This window comes from Drosophila virilis, chromosome 5, assembly GCF_030788295.1.
Source record: "Drosophila virilis strain 15010-1051.87 chromosome 5, Dvir_AGI_RSII-ME, whole genome shotgun sequence".
Taxonomy (NCBI): domain Eukaryota; kingdom Metazoa; phylum Arthropoda; class Insecta; order Diptera; family Drosophilidae; genus Drosophila; species Drosophila virilis.
The window spans coordinates 1,021,514-1,044,039 of record NC_091547.1 but is presented as its reverse complement, the minus strand read 5'-3'; the positions used below and the strand labels follow the sequence as shown (position 1 = coordinate 1,044,039).

Sequence of the window (22,526 nt, the reverse complement as noted above, 5' to 3'; positions counted from 1 at the left end):
ACTTATGGGTGTGGGAAATATGGACGCACGTCTATATAGGATTTTTGAGGTTAGACTTTTGCATGAATTTTGACCGAAAATGATGTTGCCAGATTTAAATGCCAAATTTTTCTAGAGGCAAAACCATGAATAAAAAGCCAAGCCCCATGAAAATCGGTAGATTTTTGACCGAGTTATGGGTGTGGGAAATATGGACCCCTGTCCATATAGGATTTGTGGGGTCAGAATTATTACATGAATTTTGACCGAAAATGATGTAGCCAAATTTAAATGCCAAATTTTTCTAGAGGCAAAACCATGAATAAAAAGCCAAGCCCCATGAAAATCGGTTGATTTTTGACCGACTTATGGGTGTGGGAAATATGGATCCATGTCCATATAGCATTTTTGGGGTCACAATTTTTACTTGAATTTTGACCGAAAATGATGTAGCCAGATTTAAATGCCAAATTTTTCTAGAGGCAAAACCATGAATAAAAAGCCAAGTCCCATGAAAATCGGTTGATTTTTGACCGACTTATGGGTGTGGGAAATATGGATCCATGTCCATATAGCATTTTTGGGGTCACAATTTTTACATGAATTTTGACCGAAAATGATGTTGCCAGATTTAAATGCCAAATTTTTCTAGAGGCAAAACCATGAATAAAAAGCCAAGTCCCATGAAAATCGGTTGATTTTTGACCGACTTATGGGTGTGGGAAATATGGACGCACGTCTATATAGGATTTTTGGGGTCACAATTTTTACTTGAATTTTGACCGAAAATGATGTAGCCAGATTTAAATGCCAAATTTTTCTAGAGGCAAAACCATGAATAAAAAGCCAAGTCCCATGAAAATCGGTTGATTTTTGACCGACTTATGGGTGTGGGAAATATGGATCCATGTCCATATAGCATTTTTGGGGTCACAATTTTTACATGAATTTTGACCGAAAATGATGTTGCCAGATTTAAATGCCAAATTTTTCTAGAGGCAAAACCATGAATAAAAAGCCAAGTCCCATGAAAATCGGTTGATTTCTGACCGACTTATGGGTGTGGGAAATATGGACGCACGTCTATATAGGATTTTTGAGGTTAGACTTTTGCATGAATTTTGACCGAAAATGATGTTGCCAGATTTAAATGCCAAATTTTTCTAGAGGCAAAACCATGAATAAAAAGCCAAGCCCCATGAAAATCGGTAGATTTTTGACCGAGTTATGGGTGTGGGAAATATGGACCCCTGTCCATATAGGATTTGTGGGGTCAGAATTTTTACATGAATTTTGACCGAAAATGATGTAGCCAGATTTAAATGCCGAATTTTTCTAGAGGCAAAACCATGAATAAAAAGCCAAGACCCATGAAAATCGGTAGATTTTTGACCGAGTTATGGGTGTGGGAAATATGGACCCCTGTTCATATAGGATTTTTGGGGCAGAATTTTTACATGAATTTTGACCGAAAATGATGTAGCCAGATTTGAATGCCGAATTTTTCTAGAGGCAAAACCATGAATAAAAAGCTAAGCCCCATGAAATCGGTTGATTTTTGACCGAGTTATGGGTGTGAGAAATATGGATCCATGTCCATATAGGATTTTTGGGGTCAGAATTTTTACATGAATTTTGACCGAAAATGATGTAGCCAGATTTAAATGCCGAATTTTTCTAGAGGCAAAACCATGAATAAAAAGCCATGCCCCATGAAAATCGGTTGATTTTTGACCGAGTTATGGGTGTGGGAAATATGGACCCATGTCCATATAGGATTTTTGGGGTCAGAATTTTTACATGAATTTTGACCGAAAATGATGTTGCCAGATTTAAATGCCAAATTTTTCTAGAGGCAAAACCATGAATAAAAAGCCAAGCCCCATGAAAATCGGTAGATTTTTGACCGAGTTATGGGTGTGGGAAATATGGACCCCTGTCCATATAGGATTTGTGGGGTCAGAATTATTACATGAATTTTGACCGAAAATGATGTAGCCAAATTTAAATGCCAAATTTTTCTAGAGGCAAAACCATGAATAAAAAGCCAAGCCCCATAAAAATCGGTTGATTTTTGACCGACTTATGGGTGTGGGAAATATGGATCCATGTCCATATAGCATTTTTGGGGTCACAATTTTTACATGAATTTTGACCGAAAATGATGTAGCCAGATTTAAATGCCAAATTTTTCTAGAGGCAAAACCATGAATAAAAAGCCAAGACCCATGAAAATCGGTAGATTTTTGACCGAGTTATGGGTGTGGGAAATATGGACCCCTGTTCATATAGGATTTTTGGGGTCAGAATTTTTACATGAATTTTGACCGAAAATGATGTAGCCAGATTTGAATGCCGAATTTTTCTAGAGGCAAAACCATGAATAAAAAGCTAAGCCCCATGAAAATCGGTTGATTTTTGACCGAGTTATGGGTGTGAGAAATATGGATCCATGTCCATATAGGATTTTTGGGGTCAGAATTTTTACATGAATTTTGACCGAAAATGATGTAGCCAGATTTAAATGCCGAATTTTTCTAGAGGCAAAACCATGAATAAAAAGCCATGCCCCATGAAAATCGGTAGATTTTTGACCGAGTTATGGGTGTGGGAAATATGGACCCATGTCCATATAGGATTTTTGGGGTCAGAATTTTTACATGAATTTTGACCGAAAATGATGTTGCCAGATTTAAATGCCAAATTTTTCTAGAGGCAAAACCATGAATAAAAAGCCAAGCCCCATGAAAATCGGTAGATTTTTGACCGAGTTATGGGTGTGGGAAATATGGACCCCTGTCCATATAGGATTTGTGGGGTCAGAATTATTACATGAATTTTGACCGAAAATGATGTTGCCAGATTTAAATGCCAAATTTTTCTAGAGGCAAAACCATGAATAAAAAGCCAAGTCCCATGAAAATCGGTTGATTTTTGACCGACTTATGGGTGTGGGAAATATGGACGCACGTCTATATAGGATTTTTGAGGTTAGACTTTTGCATGAATTTTGACCGAAAATGATGTTGCCAGATTTAAATGCCAAATTTTTCTAGAGGCAAAACCATGAATAAAAAGCCAAGCCCCATGAAAATCGGTAGATTTTTGACCGAGTTATGGGTGTGGGAAATATGGACCCCTGTCCATATAGGATTTGTGGGGTCAGAATTATTACATGAATTTTGACCGAAAATGATGTAGCCAAATTTAAATGCCAAATTTTTCTAGAGGCAAAACCATGAATAAAAAGCCAAGCCCCATGAAAATCGGTTGATTTTTGACCGACTTATGGGTGTGGGAAATATGGATCCATGTCCATATAGCATTTTTGGGGTCACAATTTTTACTTGAATTTTGACCGAAAATGATGTAGCCAGATTTAAATGCCAAATTTTTCTAGAGGCAAAACCATGAATAAAAAGCCAAGTCCCATGAAAATCGGTTGATTTTTGACCGACTTATGGGTGTGGGAAATATGGATCCATGTCCATATAGCATTTTTGGGGTCACAATTTTTACATGAATTTTGACCGAAAATGATGTTGCCAGATTTAAATGCCAAATTTTTCTAGAGGCAAAACCATGAATAAAAAGCCAAGTCCCATGAAAATCGGTTGATTTTTGACCGACTTATGGGTGTGGGAAATATGGACGCACGTCTATATAGGATTTTTGGGGTCACAATTTTTACTTGAATTTTGACCGAAAATGATGTAGCCAGATTTAAATGCCAAATTTTTCTAGAGGCAAAACCATGAATAAAAAGCCAAGTCCCATGAAAATCGGTTGATTTTTGACCGACTTATGGGTGTGGGAAATATGGATCCATGTCCATATAGCATTTTTGGGGTCACAATTTTTACATGAATTTTGACCGAAAATGATGTTGCCAGATTTAAATGCCAAATTTTTCTAGAGGCAAAACCATGAATAAAAAGCCAAGTCCCATGAAAATCGGTTGATTTTTGACCGACTTATGGGTGTGGGAAATATGGACGCACGTCTATATAGGATTTTTGAGGTTAGACTTTTGCATGAATTTTGACCGAAAATGATGTTGCCAGATTTAAATGCCAAATTTTTCTAGAGGCAAAACCATGAACAAAAAGCCAAGCCCCATGAAAATCGGTAGATTGTTGACCGAGTTATGGGTGTGGGAAATATGGACCCCTGTCCATATAGGATTTCTGGGGTCAGAATTTTTACATGAATTTTGACCCAAAATGATGTAGCCAGATTTAAATGCCAAATTTTTCTAGAGGCAAAACCATGAATAAAAAGCCAAGCCCCATGAAAATCGGTTGATTTTTGACCGAGTTATGGGTGTGGGAAATATGGACCCATGTCCATATAGGATTTTTGGGGTCAGAATTTTTACATGAATATTGACCGAAAATGATGTTGCCAGATTTAAATGCCAAATTTTTCTAGAGGCATAACAATGAATAAAAAGCCAAGACCCATGAAAATCGGTAGATTTTTGACCGAGTTATGGGTGTGGGAAATATGGACCATATAGGATGTCCATATAGGATTTTTGGGGTCAGAATTTGTACATGAATTTTGACCGAAAATGATGTAGCCAGATTTGAATGCCGAATTTTTCTAGAGGCAAAACCATGAATAAAAAGCCATGCCCCAGGAAAATCGGTTGATTTTTGACCGAGTTATGGGTGTGGGAAATATGGACCATATAGGATGTCCATATAGGATTTTTGGGGTCAGAATTTTTACATGAATTTTGACCGAAAATGATGTAGCCAGATTTGAATGCCAAATTTTTCTAGAGGCAAAACCATGAATAAAAAGCCAAGTCCCATGAAAATCGGTTGATTTTTGACCGAGTTATGGGTGTGGGAAATATGGACCCATGTCCATAAAGGATTTTTGGGGTCAGAATTTTTACATGAATTTTGACCGAAAATGATGTTGCCAGATTTAAATGCCAAATTTTTCTAGAGGCAAAACCATGAATAAAAAGCCAAGCCCCATGAAAATCGGTTGATTTTTGACCGACTTATGGGTGTGGGAAATATGGATCCATGTCCATATAGCATTTTTGGGGTCACAATTTTTACTTGAATTTTGACCGAAAATGATGTAGCCAGATTTAAATGCCAAATTTTTCTAGAGGCAAAACCATGAATAAAAAGCCAAGTCCCATGAAAATCGGTTGATTTTTGACCGACTTATGGGTGTGGGAAATATGGATCCATGTCCATATAGCATTTTTGGGGTCACAATTTTTACATGAATTTTGACCGAAAATGATGTTGCCAGATTTAAATGCCAAATTTTTCTAGAGGCAAAACCATGAATAAAAAGCCAAGTCCCATGAAAATCGGTTGATTTTTGACCGACTTATGGGTGTGGGAAATATGGACGCACGTCTATATAGGATTTTTGGGGTCACAATTTTTACTTGAATTTTGACCGAAAATGATGTAGCCAGATTTAAATGCCAAATTTTTCTAGAGGCAAAACCATGAATAAAAAGCCAAGTCCCATGAAAATCGGTTGATTTTTGACCGACTTATGGGTGTGGGAAATATGGATCCATGTCCATATAGCATTTTTGGGGTCACAATTTTTACATGAATTTTGACCGAAAATGATGTTGCCAGATTTAAATGCCAAATTTTTCTAGAGGCAAAACCATGAATAAAAAGCCAAGTCCCATGAAAATCGGTTGATTTTTGACCGACTTATGGGTGTGGGAAATATGGACGCACGTCTATATAGGATTTTTGAGGTTAGACTTTTGCATGAATTTTGACCGAAAATGATGTTGCCAGATTTAAATGCCAAATTTTTCTAGAGGCAAAACCATGAACAAAAAGCCAAGCCCCATGAAAATCGGTAGATTGTTGACCGAGTTATGGGTGTGGGAAATATGGACCCCTGTCCATATAGGATTTCTGGGGTCAGAATTTTTACATGAATTTTGACCCAAAATGATGTAGCCAGATTTAAATGCCAAAATTTTCTAGAGGCAAAACCATGAATAAAAAGCCAAGCCCCATGAAAATCGGTTGATTTTTGACCGACTTATGGGTGTGGGAAATATGGACCCATGTCCATATTGCATTTTTGGGGTCAGAATTTTTACATGAATTTTGACCGAAAATGATGTTGCCAGATTTAAATGCCAAAATTTTCTAGAGGCAAAACCCTGAATAAAAAGCCAAGCCCCATGAAAATCGGTTGATTTTTGACCGAGTTATGGGTGTGGGAAATATGGACCCATGTCCATATAGGATTTTTGGGGTCAGAATTTTTACATGAATATTGACCGAAAATGATGTTGCCAGATTTAAATGCCAAATTTTTCTAGAGGCATAACAATGAATAAAAAGCCAAGACCCATGAAAATCGGTAGATTTTTGACCGAGTTATGGGTGTGGGAAATATGGACCATATAGGATGTCCATATAGGATTTTTGGGTCAGAATTTGTACATGAATTTTGACCGAAAATGATGTAGCCAGATTTGAATGCCGAATTTTTCTAGAGGCAAAACCATGAATAAAAAGCCATGCCCCATGAAAATCGGTTGATTTTTGACCGAGTTATGGGTGTGGGAAATATGGACCATATAGGATGTCCATATAGGATTTTTGGGGTCAGAATTTTTACATGAATTTTGACCGAAAATGATGTAGCCAGATTTGAATGCCAAATTTTTCTAGAGGCAAAACCATGAATAAAAAGCCAAGTCCCATGAAAATCGGTTGATTTTTGACCGAGTTATGGGTGTGGGAAATATGGACCCATGTCCATAAAGGATTTTTGGGGTCAGAATTTTTACATGAATTTTGACCGAAAATGATGTTGCCAGATTTAAATGCCAAATTTTTCTAGAGGCAAAGCCATGAATAAAAAGCCAAGTCCCATGAAAATCGGTTGATTTTTGACCGACTTATGGGTGTGGGAAATATGGACGCACGTCTATATAGGATTTTTGAGGTTAGACTTTTGCATGAATTTTGACCGAAAATGATGTTGCCAGATTTAAATGCCAAATTTTTCTAGAGGCAAAACCATGAATAAAAAGCCAAGCCCCATGAAAATCGGTAGATTTTTGACCGAGTTATGGGTGTGGGAAATATGGACCCCTGTCCATATAGGATTTCTGGGGTCAGAATTTTTACATGAATTTTGACCCAAAATGATGTAGCCAGATTTAAATGCCAAATTTTTCTAGAGGCAAAACCATGAATAAAAAGCCAAGCCCCATGAAAATCGGTTGATTTTTGACCGACTTATGGGTGTGGGAAATATGGACCCATGTCCATATTGCATTTTTGGGGTCAGAATTTTTACATGAATTTTGACCGAAAATGATGTTGCCAGATTTAAATGCCAAAATTTTCTAGAGGCAAAACCCTGAATAAAAAGCCAAGCCCCATGAAAATCGGTTGATTTTTGACCGAGTTATGGGTGTGGGAAATATGGACCCATGTCCATAAAGGATTTTTGGGGTCAGAATTTTTAAATGAATTTTGACCGAAAATGATGTAGCCAGATTTAAATGCCAAATTTTTCTAGAGGCAAAACCATGAATAAAAAGCCAAGCCCCATGAAAATCGGTTGATTTTTGACCGACTTATGGGTGTGGGAAATATGGACCCATGTCCATATAGGATTTTTGGGGTCAGAATTTTTACATGAATTTTGACCGAAAATGATGTTGCCAGATTTAAATGCCAAATTTTTCTAGAGGCAAAACAATGAATAAAAAGCCAAGACCCATAAAAATCGGTAGATTTTTGACCGAGTTATGGGTGTGGGAAATATGGACCATATAGGATGTCCATATAGGATTTTTGGGGTCAGAATTTTTACATGAATTTTGACCGAAAATGATGTAGCCAGATTTGAATGCCGAATTTTTCTAGAGGCAAAACCATGAATAAAAAGCCATGCCCCATGAAAATCGGTTGATTTTTGACCGAGTTATGGGTGTGGGAAATATGGACCCATGTCCATAAAGGATTTTTGGGGTCAGAATTTTTACATGAATTTTGACCGAAAATGATGTTGCCAGATTTAAATGCCAAATTTTTCTAGAGGCAAAACCATGAATAAAAAGCCAAGCCCCATGAAAATCGGTAGATTTTTGACCGAGTTATGGGTGTGGGAAATATGGACCCCTGTCCATATAGGATTTGTGGGGTCACAATTTTTACATGAATTTTGTCCGAAAATGATGTTGCCAGATTTAAATGCCAAATTTTTCTAGAGGCAAAACCATGAATAAAAAGCCAAGCCCCATGAAAATCGGTTGATTTTTGACCGACTTATGGGTGTGGGAAATATGGATCCATGTCCATATAGCATTTTTGGGGTCAGAATTTTTACATGAATTTTGACCGAAATTGATGTAGCCAGATTTAAATGCCAAATTTTTCTAGAGGCAAAACCATGAATAAAAAGCCAAGTCCCATGAAAATCGGTTGATTTTTGACCGACTTATGGGTGTGGGAAATATGGACGCACGTCTATATAGGATTTTTGAGGTTAGACTTTTGCATGAACTTTGACCGAAAATGATGTTGCCAGATTTAAATGCCAAATTTTTCTAGAGGCAAAACCATGAATAAAAAGCCAAGCCCCATGAAAATCGGTACATTTTTGACCGAGTTATGGGTGTGGGAAATATGGACCCCTGTCCATATAAGATTTTTGGGGTCAGAATTTTTACATGAATTTTGACCGAAAATGATGTAGCCAGATTTGAATGCCGAATTTTTCTAGAGGCAAAACCATGAATAAAAAGCTAAGCCCCATGAAAATCGGTTGATTTTTGACCGAGTTATGGGTGTGAGAAATATGGATCCATGTCCATATAGGATTTTTGGGGTCAGAATTTTTACATGAATTTTGACCGAAAATGATGTAGCCAGATCTAAATGCCGAATTTTTCTAGAGGCAAAACCATGAATAAAAAGCCATGCCCCATGAAAATCGGTTGATTTTTGACCGAGTTATGGGTGTGGGAAATATGGACCCATGTCCATATAGGATTTTTGGGGTCAGAATTTTTACATGAATTTTGACCGAAAATGATGTTGCCAGATTTAAATGCCAAATTTTTCTAGAGGCAAAACCATGAATAAAAAGCCAAGCCCCATGAAAATCGGTAGATTTTTGACCGAGTTATGGGTGTGGGAAATATGGACCCCTGTCCATATAGGATTTGTGGGGTCAGAATTATTACATGAATTTTGACCGAAAATGATGTAGCCAAATTTAAATGCCAAATTTTTCTAGAGGCAAAACCATGAATAAAAAGCCAAGCCCCATGAAAATCGGTTGATTTTTGACCGACTTATGGGTGTGGGAAATATGGATCCATGTCCATATAGCATTTTTGGGGTCATAATTTTTACATGAATTTTGACCGAAAATGATGTTGCCAGATTTAAATGCCAAATTTTTCTAGAGGCAAAACCATGAATAAAAAGCCAAGTCCCATGAAAATCGGTAGATTTTTGACCGACTTATGGGTGTGGGAAATATGGATCCATGTCCATATAGCATTTTTGGGGTCACAATTTTTACATGAATTTTGACCGAAAATGATGTTGCCAGATTTAAATGCCAAATTTTTCTAGAGGCAAAACCATGAATAAAAAGCCAAGTCCCATGAAAATCGGTTGATTTTTGACCGACTTATGGGTGTGGGAAATATGGACGCACGTCTATATAGGATTTTTGAGGTTAGACTTTTGCATGAATTTTGACCGAAAATGATGTTGCCAGATGTAAATGCCAAATTTTTCTAGAGGCAAAACCATGAATAAAAAGCTAAGCCCCATGAAAATCGGTAGATTTTTGACCGAGTTATGGGTGTGGGAAATATGGACCCCTGTCCATATAGGATTTCTGGGGTCAGAATTTTTAAATGAATTTTGACCCAAAATGATGTAGCCAGATTTAAATGCCAAATTTTTCTAGAGGCAAAACCATAATTAAAAAGCCAAGCCCCATGAAAATCGGTTGATTTTTGACCGACTTATGGGTGTGGGAAATATGGACCATATAGGATGTCCATATAGGATTTTTGGGGTCAGAATTTGTACATGAATTTTGACCGAAAATGATGTAGCCAGATTTAAATGCCAAAATTTTTCTAGAGGCAAAACCATGAATAAAAAGCCAAGACCCATGAAAATCGGTAGATTTTTGACCGAGTTATGGGTGTGGGAAATATGGACCCATGTCCATAAAGGATTTTTGGGGTCAGAATTTTTACATGAATTTTGACCGAAAATGATGTTGCCAGATTTAAATGCCAAATTTTTCTAGAGGCAAAACCATGAATAAAAAGCCAAGCCCCATGAAAATCGGTAGATTTTTGACCGAGTTATGGGTGTGGGAAATATGGACCCCTGTCCATATAGGATTTGTGGGGTCAGAATTTTTACATGAATTTTGACCGAAAATGATGTAGCCAGATTTAAATGCCAAATTTTTCTAGAGGCAAAACCATGAATAAAAAGCCAAGACCCATGAAAATCGGTAGATTTTTGACCGAGTTATGGGTGTGGGAAATATGGACACATGTCCATTAAGGATATTGGGGTCAGCATTTTTACATGAATTTTGACCGAAAATGATGTAGCCAGATTTAAATGCTGAATTTTTCTAGAGGCAAAACCATGAATAAAAAGCCAAGCCCCATGAAAATCGGTTAATTTTTGACCGACTTATGGGTATGGGAAATATGGACGTACGTCTATATAGGATTCTTAAGGTCAGAATTTTTACATGAATTTTGACCGAAAATGATGTAGCCAGATTTAAATGCCAAATTTTTCCAGAGGCGAAACCATGAATAAAAAGCCAAGCCCCATGAAAATCGGTTGATTTTTGACCGAGTTATGGGTGTGGGAAATATGGACCCATGTCCATATAGGACTTTTGGGGTTAGAATTTTTACATAAATTTTGACCGAAAATGATGTTGCCAGATTTAAATGCCAAATTTTTCTAGAGGCAAAACCATGAATAAAAAGCCAAGCCCCATGAAAATCGGTTAATTTTTGACCGACTTATGGGTGTGGGAAATATGGACGTACGTCTATATAGGATTCTTAAGGTTAGACTTTTACATGACTTTTGACCGAAAATGATGTTGCCAGATTTGAATGCCAAATTTTTATAGAGGCAAAACCATGAACAAAAAGCCTTACTCTTTTAAAATTGTTTGAATCTTAACCGAGTAAGGGGGTGTATTTAGGGGAATCCTCCAGTTTTTAGCTGGCATAGATAGCTCTTCTTCTTAACAGTTAAAACAAACATCAAACATAAGCAAGCAAAGGAATCCAAGGACAATGAAATCATAGTTTTTGGCCATTGTATTAAGTATCTGCTCGACTTTGATTCTAACTAGTAACATTTATATGCTGTTGCCAGCCAACATGCGCCCAGTGTTGAGCAATTGCAAAAGTAAACTTCTAATGCAATTCACAACACAACGCAGCTAAGCGTAATACATTATTCATAAAGTGCTGTCCGCCTGCTGCCTGCCACAAAACTCAATCTTCAAAAAAAAAAAGGAGAAGCGAAGAAAAGTGTGTATGAGAAAAACAATTTTTCACACTTTGCACGTCACGAGGCGTCGCGTCGCGTCGCGGCGCTTTAGCAATAGGATAAGGCAAATAGAGGCAGTACACAGAAGACAGGACAACTTGTGTGTGTGAGTGTGTGTATGTGTGTGTGTGTGTGTGCTTGTTGTTGTTAACTGCTTCTAGCTGCAACCGAGCATAAAGATAAAGTATCTAGTATTTGCCAAATATCAATATGTGATGCGCGTGTGTGTTTCCAAAAATAAGTACAAACTTAGCATAACTGTCTCTCGGCTCGACTGGGAATTTAAGAACTAAAACACGACTTGAGATATGTATAAAATATGCATGTCTCTCTCTCGCTCTCGCTCTCCTTCTCTTTCTCTGTGCTATGGTTTGAGGCACACAAAAGTTTGGCCTATCGTTGTTGATGGAAAATGAAAATATTATGGCAAGAGGCACAGCTCAAATGGAGATTGACAGAGGCAGCTCCCCCTTACCGAGAAGTACTCTGTATAAGCTCCTTGCCCGGTTCGCATCGAAAGTTAAGCATCTCAACAATTGCCAGCAAAAGGTTTCTCCTGGCCTGGCCTCAACATCCGCTTTTCAATTTTCAGCTAAAACTGAGAAATTTGCACACATATTTTCGAAAGGCATTCAAAATTTGCAAAATCCTATTCAAAACGGGTTTGTTAAGCCAAGAAACTGCAATGTTCGTGTGTGTGTGTGTGTGTGTGCACTTGTTAATTTTCTGATAGTAAAATATTTTTGCATACCCTGTACTTATAGTGCTAATAAAGGATATATTAGTTAGTAATGGTATATTTATAAAAAACAATTTTTTGCATTCCCTGCACTTAAATTTTTAAAGGCAATATATTAGTATATTATATCTGTGTCATTGTGTGAAGGAGGCAATAGTCAACATATATGTACTCAGAATCTACACACAGCTTTACAAGTTATTCCTGTGTTGTAAATGCAGCACTTAAATCATAATTTCGATTAGCTACTTATTGTGTACAGGGTATATTGGAGTCTCTTCCTTTTGCATGCTCTTCATACCCTTCCATAACCAAATACTCAACATTGCGGTTGTAAAGAAATAAATACAACCTCTCTCCTTTTCAATTACTCTCCACTGGATTTGTTAGTGGTAAATGCAGGGAATATTCACCATTCCAGGAAATGCAGAATGCTTTTTAGTCGATTATTTATACACGAAGTCAGGGCTTAAAGCCTTACATAACTTCACCTATTGCCTAGAAGATAATGTAGAACATGCTAGGGCATCTGCTAGTTAATTGGAATGCATAGAGGGTTTGTCCTAGTGCCGCGTATATATGCAAATAGGAAACGTTTAGAATGCGGGCGTGCTAGGGTATCTGTTAGTTGTTTACACTCGACTTGTGCTCCTTGGCCTGCATATAGGGTGTGACCTTGTATCGCGTGGATATTGAAATAAGTATATCTTTCAGAAAGGCCCTTTAAATCTGAATATATTAATAAACCCACCAAATATGTGTTATAATTATTAATTTAATATAAAACATAATTTTTATATAATAATAGTTTCTCACCATTAACAAAATAATAGAGAATAAAGAATAAGTTAATCATTTGAATCTACAAAATATATGAATTCTTCAAGGTCTGTGCATATATCTGATATAAGTCAAAATATTGATATAAGTGTATATACATATATTTATACAACTGTATTGGGTTATTTAATTTTCAATTGCCATTGTCTTCATTGTGTGACGACCGAGAAGAAATCCCAAAGCAATTTATACAGCCAATATTTCTCACAGCTGCAGATTAGTTTTAGTTGTTGTTGCTGCTGCTGCTGCTGCTGTTGAGTGCAAAAGGAAAAGTGGAAAATCAAAGCTGTTTTGTGTCATGGCACTTTTCAACAAAAGGCAGAAAAAAAAACGTCCCATAACAATTAGCCAGATTTAGCCTGCAGTGCTTTAAAATTAATTTAAACATATTCAGTAATTTAACAAAAGAACAAAGTCAACTTCTGTTCATACAGTTATAGGGATACGCATACACATGTGCAGTCGTGTTTTATGCATTCACTGTAGCTGATAACTGTCTGCTCTTTGGAGAGTGCCATGTCATGTTGTCGCATAAATTAATTAAAAGCGCACAATAGCGTTAAAAGCACAATGTAACAACTTTTGATGTACACTATATATATATGTATATAGAAATGCTCAAGCTGTCAGTTTTGGTACGAATTGAAATGTGCGCCCCATACCGTGGAGATGCCTGATTTACTCAATACAAAATATATTCTTATACCTCACGTATGCCCCAGTGGGACCTCAGCAATAAACTCTCGTGCTCAGGAAAAACAATAGATACAGACTGGAAATTTTTATTATTTATGCTCTAAGACAACGCGAAATGAGTTAATTTTTATACGATATCCTCTACCAGTTTTATAATATCGTTAAATTTCAATAAAACCGCGTAAGTTAGATTTAGGAATTTAGCATCATATATTCTTCAAAACCCGCGCAAAACGGGTTTATTATTCTTATGATGTTTATATAATAATGATAAATATCGATAAAACTGCAATTGAGACTGGAAATTTGATTTATATATTTTTCTTAAGCAACTGATTTTTGGAATTTTCGATATTTTTTCTCAATTTTCTAAAATCGATAAATATAGACTTTAAAACCCATAGTTAATCGAGTATGCACTTCATATAAGTTGTATGCGGCAATAGGAGGTAGAAGCATAGCCGAAGCAAGCTAGAATGTTTTTAATGGCACGTTGGCACTTCGTTTAGGGAATGTGCTTATCAAATATTTCCCCACTAGAGCTCGCTTAATTTGTTTTTAGCTACGTTTGAGTAGTCATCTGACCCATTTAGTGGCAATCGCCGACGACATCTTATGCTCAGGCAGCTACTCTTCCCCTTTTTTAAGAGTATTTGAACTGTATTTCTGCTTCGCTGAGCGGGTTGTTATTTACTATTCAATGCGGCGCACCATTTGCATTGACATGCTGGGCGGGCTTTGCAGGTGGAAAAAATCATTGAAGCATATTTAATGCCATCAAATATTAATATCGTTGTTTGTTTGGCAACTTCTCTTGGCGCACAGTCTCAGCGACATTGCTCGCATATTTTAGGCCTTTGCGTAGACATTTTTTGGGGTTGGGCTTGCTTCTTGTTTCAAGTATTTTACGAAAATTCTCCAACCAATATTTGCCGAAATTATTGCGCTTTTGTGTAACAAATTTGAAAGGCTGAAGCGTCGAGCGGGCTGTTTCATGAGTTCAACAAACTTAACGAATCTTTTACTTACCTTTATAAAAAGGTCTTCAAATATATTTATATATATAAGTTTTTACAATAATACAATTTTAGAAGACCTTATTTATGTTTTATTTATAAATAGTAATAATAGGGTTTTCCTAGGAGTCTATTTTAATTCATGTTCAATAGCAACAGAGGTGTCGATATAGCTGTATATAATTGTCTAACGAAGCTTTTACATTTGAATTGAAACCACGAAAGAGTTTGTTAAATCTTATTTAGAAACTAACTTGTTGAGAAACCCGCTTTAACAAAGTTCAATCGAAAGTTTGTAATTGAATTTGAGTAATTAGTTTTTGATTTGAACTACTATTTGAACGCTTTTTGATGTCAACTCTTGTATTTGTTTACAGGCATTGCACGCGTGCTGAGCCATCAGCACAAACTGGGCGAGAAGGTGGTGGTGACATGTGGTGATAAATCGCGTCGCGGTGGTTACCTCAAATACGATCTGGAATTGCGCGAATCGGATGCGGTACGTGGCCTCGAAGCCCAATTCAGTTGCTCATAACTCAAATCTCTTTTTGTTGTAGATTGTGTTTGCCAAATCGCTGGACATATTCAGTGGCTCGGAGTACACGGCGCAGTTAGTGTTGCGCAATCACATGCAAACTGACAAATTCAGCAATCTGGTGAGTTAAAGATATGCAGTTAAATTGCCAACTCACTCTAAATGTCTACACACACAATTATTGCTAGATTGCCCACAATATATCCAAGTGCATAAATCAAATGCACAAAATCGTTGTGGACGCCTTCACCTGTCGCCTGGTAGCCAAGAATGAGCTCGGTCAAAAGTTGTTGAAACTGTATCAGGTCGAGGCCATTTTCGACATAAACAGCAGTCAGTATGCGTGCAAGCTGCTGCTAACGTCCAGTTTCACGGATTTGCTGTCCACATTGAAGACAAACAATGTCTACCTCGAACTGGAGGTAAGCTGTGTGTTGAGTGCTGTGTACACAACAAATTAATGCCATTTGTGCTAAAACAATTTGCTTTCGGGTTTAATTGCAGGCGGCAATGCCAAATGGCGTGCTGGATACCATGTCGCTGAAAATGGTGCCGGGCATCAAAGTGTCGCTCGAATCGCTGCAGGTGCACGATCTGAAATCGCAGGAGTTGCACATAAGTGGCCTGGACAAGGCGCTGCAAAAGCTGCAGGTGAGTTGGCTTCAATGTTGTACAAATTGATGGGCAGCAAGGGGGAAATATAACTATAAGAGTGCGGGTTGTCTATGCCTAGCATATTCCTTTTAAATCAAAGTTTGTTTTTCATCCATTTTCCACACGTGGCTGTGGATGTGCCAATGTTAAAGGATACTGTCTACAATATGAATAATTACGAAAGTTCGTTTTCACGTAAATTCCGCTCTTTGGAGTGGATATTAAATTTTAAAGAAAAATACCCTTTTCATCCATATTCCGCACGTGGTTGTGGATTTGCCTATACAAAGATAACATGTTTTAATACTTTATTTAGAACTTTAAAAGAACTGCAATTAGTTTGAGTAATATGCTTTTGAAGTCCGTTTCTCACCCAATTTTCATACGTAAGCTGGATATGCTTAAGCATGATTTTAATGAGTTAAAAGCGCATATATAAATTCATTTACGGTGTGCTGGCCGGGATTTCCGTTTTGCTTAAAGTCGAAACTTTTGAGCTGCACTTGTACCTATTTATACGGTCGCCTTAGAAACAATCATAAGCTGAAGCTGGCGGCAGTGGCAAGAACATAAGGACGCACATTTTATGTGGTAATAAAATACAGGAAATTGCTTTACAATGTACGCTCCTATTGCCAGTCACTGACATAGCCACTGGCGGCAGCTCTTAAAGTACAATATTATGTACGACAAGTGTTGAGAGTGCGAGCGAGCTTCTGTCCAAAGACTGAGAGTATTCCATGAATTTGAAAGTTCTTATGGACTGTCCTTGCCAGTTAGCCAGCCAAGGCAGACTATTGTTACCAATGCTGCGGCGGCTTCAGCTGCAGCTGCTGTTGTATTGCCGCAAGAGCTGCCGCAAGTAGTTGCGGCTTCTTGTGGCACAGCAGCTGCAGTTGCAGCTGCCTCGCAATGTCAATGTCCACCCGCAGGGCTGCTGTTCGTCTCGCTACTCCATTTGCTTTCTTTTTCTATTACTTTTTTTGAAAAATGCAAAATGACAGCATTTTGCTTGACTTCAGTTTCCGGCTAGCTGCAGACTGCTGGCATTATTTGCCTGGTGCCTTTGGCCCCGTTTCCACTCTAAAATATTAGCTGCAGCTCTAATTATAGTTAAGTGGCGCATTTGAAATATGCCGCATAATTTACATTAGCTGCAAATTTGCAGTTTGACCAAACTTGGCCAATGTATTATTGCAACTGGCCAACTGTGGCCGGCACTTTAAGCCAAGCACAGGACATGCAGCACTCGATTGCTCAATTCAATTGCGCATGTACAGGGCACACTCGTGGCCATCACAAATCGCATCAATGGAACTTCAAAATGTCGAGTGTGTGTGAAGTGAACATGCGATACAGCCCCATTGTCATTGTCATTGTCATTGTTTTTGTTGTTGTTGTTGTTGTTGTTGCCATTTCGTGCCGCTTACAACATTATAAGTAGGACTCAAGCCAAGCTCTTAAATGCTTAACTTATCCTGTAGTACTTTTATACACTACCGTAGCGGCTATTAACATTTTGTTATGCGTTGCAATAGATGGCTTTAATGGCGACAGCTTTGTTCCTCATAAGTCCATATGCTTTAATACTTACTATCATTTTGGAATAGGCATTACATATGCTGTAATCTGCAGAATCGAAATACTATAGCATATAGATGGCATATGAATGCAAGAAATTAAGTTCATGCATGAACAGCTTTGCTTGCTTCTTTATCGTTAACTCATTACACATGAACTCTTGAAAAATACAGAGTATTTTATTCCTATATATAAATTATTACAGACATTAATTGTGTTATGTAAATAGATTATTTTACCCAAGATTCTGTAGCCAAGTGCTTATTTTTAGTAGCTAACTATATTTTCTTTTTTAATATGTTAGTATATTAACCAAAGTCGTTGTGCATTACACATTTATTTTGTTTCTCTTGTTGTTCATCAACAATTAATCATTTAAAGTTGCTGCAGACGACCAACAAAAAGGCAAATTATGCGGCTGTCAATTTCAGTGCACTTGGCAATTTTTTATTAAAATTCACATTTAACAACAGACAGCCCTCGCACCGCATATCGTTTACTTATATAATGTGCTATATATTTATATATATACACATTTATTTACATATTAATGGGCATAAGGCTTACAACTGTATATAATTTGCATGTGCGACCTTTTTTGGTCGCGCTGGTTAAAAAGTGCATTGGTCTGCATAATTTTCAATTAATTATTAAATACACTTCGTGTATTATCAATGGGCTAATATGAATTGTTTTTGCTGCTGTTGCTGCTGTTGATATGCTTGTGTTTCCGTTTATTAACAATGTTGCCGTATATGTTGTATATTTTTTCTCCTTTTCAAGTATTATTATTACACATTAATATTGTTGTAGATATATCTGTTTTTTAATGCCCTGTAAGCAGAGACTGCAGCTGAAGGGTAGCAGCTTTTGGGTCATGTTAATACAGGCATTAACTAACTAATGACAAATAACGAAAAAATGGGAAATACAAGGGTCGAACTAGTGCTTTTTGAAACTAGTTCAGGCACATGCATGACTCACATGCTTTAAGTATATCTGTCTGCTGAGCAGAAAGATTTTCTTGATCTTTAAAGCTTAAATATGATTACAATTTGGCAAAGAGTTTACGGGGAAGAACAATTTAAATAAATTGGAATGCAAGGCTCTAACTAGAGTTTATTTTAGTCTGGATCAAAAACGTGTATGACTCATGTGCTTTAAATTCTGGCAAATTATTTCAGTTTTTGTTTTACAGAGTATATGCAGTAAAAGTCAGACTTATCTGCAATGCTAACAGGCTCACTTTCAGTCGAGCCAACATGTTTCCATTCTTCTTGATTCTTAAATATCAATATATCAATATATATATATATATATATATATAAATATACATCCGTGCACTTCCGTTGCAATAATAACTTGTTTTTCATTTGTACGCATTAATTTTGCAAACATAAATGATAAACAACTAGACTAATAGGGCATGTACGACTATCATGTGTAACAAATGAAAGTATGGAAAATTAATAAATAATATAAATTAAAATAAAAAGCTCAATCTATGATATTCTATGAAATTGTCAAGCAAATTTTAATAAAATGTTTTGTTCATGAGCATCAAGTAGTCGATACTCTTTTTCGCAAATTAGTTGCTTATTTATGTGGTTTATTTATTGATTTTTCTGTGTTTTAATTCGAATCACACATTCTTCCAATTGCATCAATTGTTTCACATTTTTGGCCAATTATTTGTGCCAATTGAATTTGGAATTTGTATTTTTTTTTAATGAACTTTTTTTTGGCAATTGCAAATATTAGTGAAACTAAAACCAATTGCAAATCGCATCAAACTAGCTAATCAATTAGCAAGCTTTCAAAATTATTGCCCATAAAATATTGTTAAAAATATTTGAGCTTCAATGTATGCAGATGTGTATATATATATATATATATATGTATACATACATATATATATTCTATTGTTGTATGCAGTTGCCTATTTGGCAAATAAAATGCCATCAGAAGATTGTCAGGCGACAATGTGAGAAAATTGCAATTTCAAATCAACCATTTTCCTCAACTGGCATAAAAATCAACAACATATTTGACAAACACTTAAAAATACACACGAACACACAGCTTGACGTGGTGTGTGTGTGTGCTTGTATTGTGACACAAATGCATTTCGGTTTTAATTAAATGAATTTGCAACACGTTGAGACTTTGCCGCACACACACACACACATATCCAAATATGAACATTTAATTCGAAAATTGTTCTTTGTGTTTCAAGGAAATTGCAAATGTTGCAAGCAGTTGCCGTTGCTGCAACATAACACACACACACACACACACACACAAAACCATTAACACACACACCTACAACCTTTTATACTCCCGCTATCAATTGCAGTTGTTTCTTGCTGCTAATGAGCCTTTGCAGCAAGTGCTGTGCGGCTTTTGCTGCAATTTTTGGCTTTGTCAAAAAGTATATACATATATCGTAAATCATTTATGTAGCTTCTGAATAATAACAGCAGCACAAACATTTTCAGTTACAAAATTTAATTAAATTGTTTTTTCCATATATCTTATCTCGTATCACTTGCAGGTCAAGCCCTCGGACTCGAAATACTTTGCCATTGAATTGATTGAGCATGCGCATGGCTTGAGCAAATATCGTGTGCGCTTCTTTAAAGATTTTCCACTGGATGAGCACTTCTATGTGCTGGTGCACTCGCCGGAAACAAATCAGAGCGTTGAGGTAGGTTTTCTTTCCCATTTTATTTTTGCCTTCAAAACTGGCTAGCTTGAAAATTGTCAGCCAACTAGTTGCCAAGCTTTTAAATTGAATTTACTGTCATATTTTTTATGTTCCAAGAATTTGAGTACTAAAATATACATAATTGGGCTTCAATTTTGTATACCCTGTAAATGTATTGAAAAGTAAAAGTGACTGTGCTCTAGTTGAGCAAAGGTAGGCGATTTTCTTTTGTGCAGACTGTAAGCATGTATTAAAAAGCATTTCAGCGTTTACTTTATTTAATCGCAGAATTACGCTTGGTGTAATATTTACTTATAAGTTTATTAAGGTTGAAATCGACTCTACTGGGTTCTTCTTCTGGCCAATTAAAATTCGGTGTCTCTTCTATTATCTGCCTCTTCTTTTTTTTTTCATAATTGAGACTGAATGGTTTTAGAGCCACCCAATTAAGTACTTAATATGACAAAAAGGAAACCAAGATATATTTTTTGTTATTTTTGATTGAATTTGGCATATAAGCACAGGTTTAAGACCTGAAAGCTTGCCAGGGATTGAGCGAAAGTTATTGTAGAACTAATTTGTTTATTTGAGAAATGCGCTCACCGCCACTGTTCGGATCAGGAATCAGCTGTTTTTAAACCCAACTAATGCCTCTTAAGATTCGTTTTATGGCCAATAAAAAGTGAAAGTCCATCCACAAATTGGCGCGCATGTGTGTACAGGGTATAATAGCTGGGTACAGCTTGTCGACTAAAACACTCTAACTAGTTACTAAAAATGCTTCCCTTATTTTTGTTTGGATTTTTGTTGTAGTTTGTTATTGTTGTTGTTTTTATTCAGTTGCGGCACGTTATTCTGTAATATTTCACAGGTGGAAAAAAATCAACATTTCAAATGCAACATTTTGTGTACATATTCGGCTGCATTTTCAATTTCGTTCAAATTTTTGTTTATTTTGCGCGTTGCAGCAGCGGCAGCAGCAGTAAGCGCAAATGTAAATACGCTGCCATTGGCATTTTTCATTGGTTACCTGATGCCATTAGATAGTGCAAACAGACTGATAGCGAACGCAACCCAATTCCTCCCGCTGCCGAGCTGGCGCCTGCTGCAACGTGGAGGCGCGTATCAATTTGTTGCTAAAGTTTTCACCATTTCCTGTGCCCCTGCTCGCCCGCAATTTAACTTCCTGTGCACGTTGTGGCCGACAGTTGCTGCAGTTGTTGCATTCAAGGCGGCCAAAAGGGCAGCAAGTAGCCAAAAAATAAAAGTACAACGACAACAGCAGCAACAACAAATTGTGCGGTACATATAAACCGGAATTGCATAAATAAGTTTCGTTTATATACAACAGCCGAATTGGTCAGATGTCCGGCAACAGCAAAATGGCGTATATCTTGCTCAGGCAGCTCCATTCCATGTCCAAGCACGGGTCCCAAAAAACCCCCCCCAACCCCAGTCGAATGGCATAAATTTCTGCTGGCAGACGGGCAGCTTTATTCCCCATTGGCCATGGGTTCATCTATAAACGCTATCTCGCATACAGCTGCACATAAACAAAGGAAAAGTCGTTAAGTATGTGTGTGCCAGCCAGCTTCAGCTCCAGCTTCTCCTGTCTTATGGCTATTGTGTCATCTGTGGTGTGTTCATCCAACGACACACACGCACATCATGTCAATAAATTCAGTTCCATAAGTCGATCGCTTGTTCGCCGTCCCACAAGCTGCACATCCTCATTTATTAGCCCCAAAAGCCGCCATCACGAATGCGGCTCGGCTTTGTAAACGCTTGAAATGTTGGATTTGCTAAACGAAATGCGCAAATCTTATAAAATGCGCTTTTAATTGCGCAGTGGAATAACTTTTGAGACTGTAGTTCAGACTTTAGCAATAGCTAAAGTTGATTGAAAAGTTATTTAAATGAGTTTGTCAGTAGTCGTCTATATGAGCAAGTCGATCTCGGAGACTACAAAAGCTAGAGATTTGAGATTTAATGTTTATACTTTCTTATACAATATATGGATCAAGAATATCATATACAGTAGCGTATCTTTTTTTACACCGACATCTTCTCCCATAGTCATAAAAATGTTGAAAGTTAAATTTAAAGAATGTTTTTAAGCATAACTCGAGAATACTACGAGCTAGATAAATCCAACTTGGTATGCACCCACTTGCCTAGTAAT

The 22,526-nt window shown here is 37.0% G+C and overlaps 1 protein-coding gene across 2 annotated transcripts in view; it reads left to right on the top strand.

The window, feature by feature from the left end:
• Positions 1 to 22,526, top strand: part of Gp210 (nucleoporin 210) — a 67,016-nt gene that overhangs the window by 39,263 nt on the left and 5,227 nt on the right. For both annotated transcript variants that reach the window (XM_002059314.4, XM_032436304.2), the window contains exons 11-15: positions 15,245 to 15,366; positions 15,425 to 15,523; positions 15,591 to 15,824; positions 15,907 to 16,053; positions 20,192 to 20,344. In XM_002059314.4, coding sequence (XP_002059350.3) covers positions 15,245 to 15,366; positions 15,425 to 15,523; positions 15,591 to 15,824; positions 15,907 to 16,053; positions 20,192 to 20,344 — 755 coding nt within the window. The remainder of the gene's footprint in view (positions 1 to 15,244; positions 15,367 to 15,424; positions 15,524 to 15,590; positions 15,825 to 15,906; positions 16,054 to 20,191; positions 20,345 to 22,526) is intronic.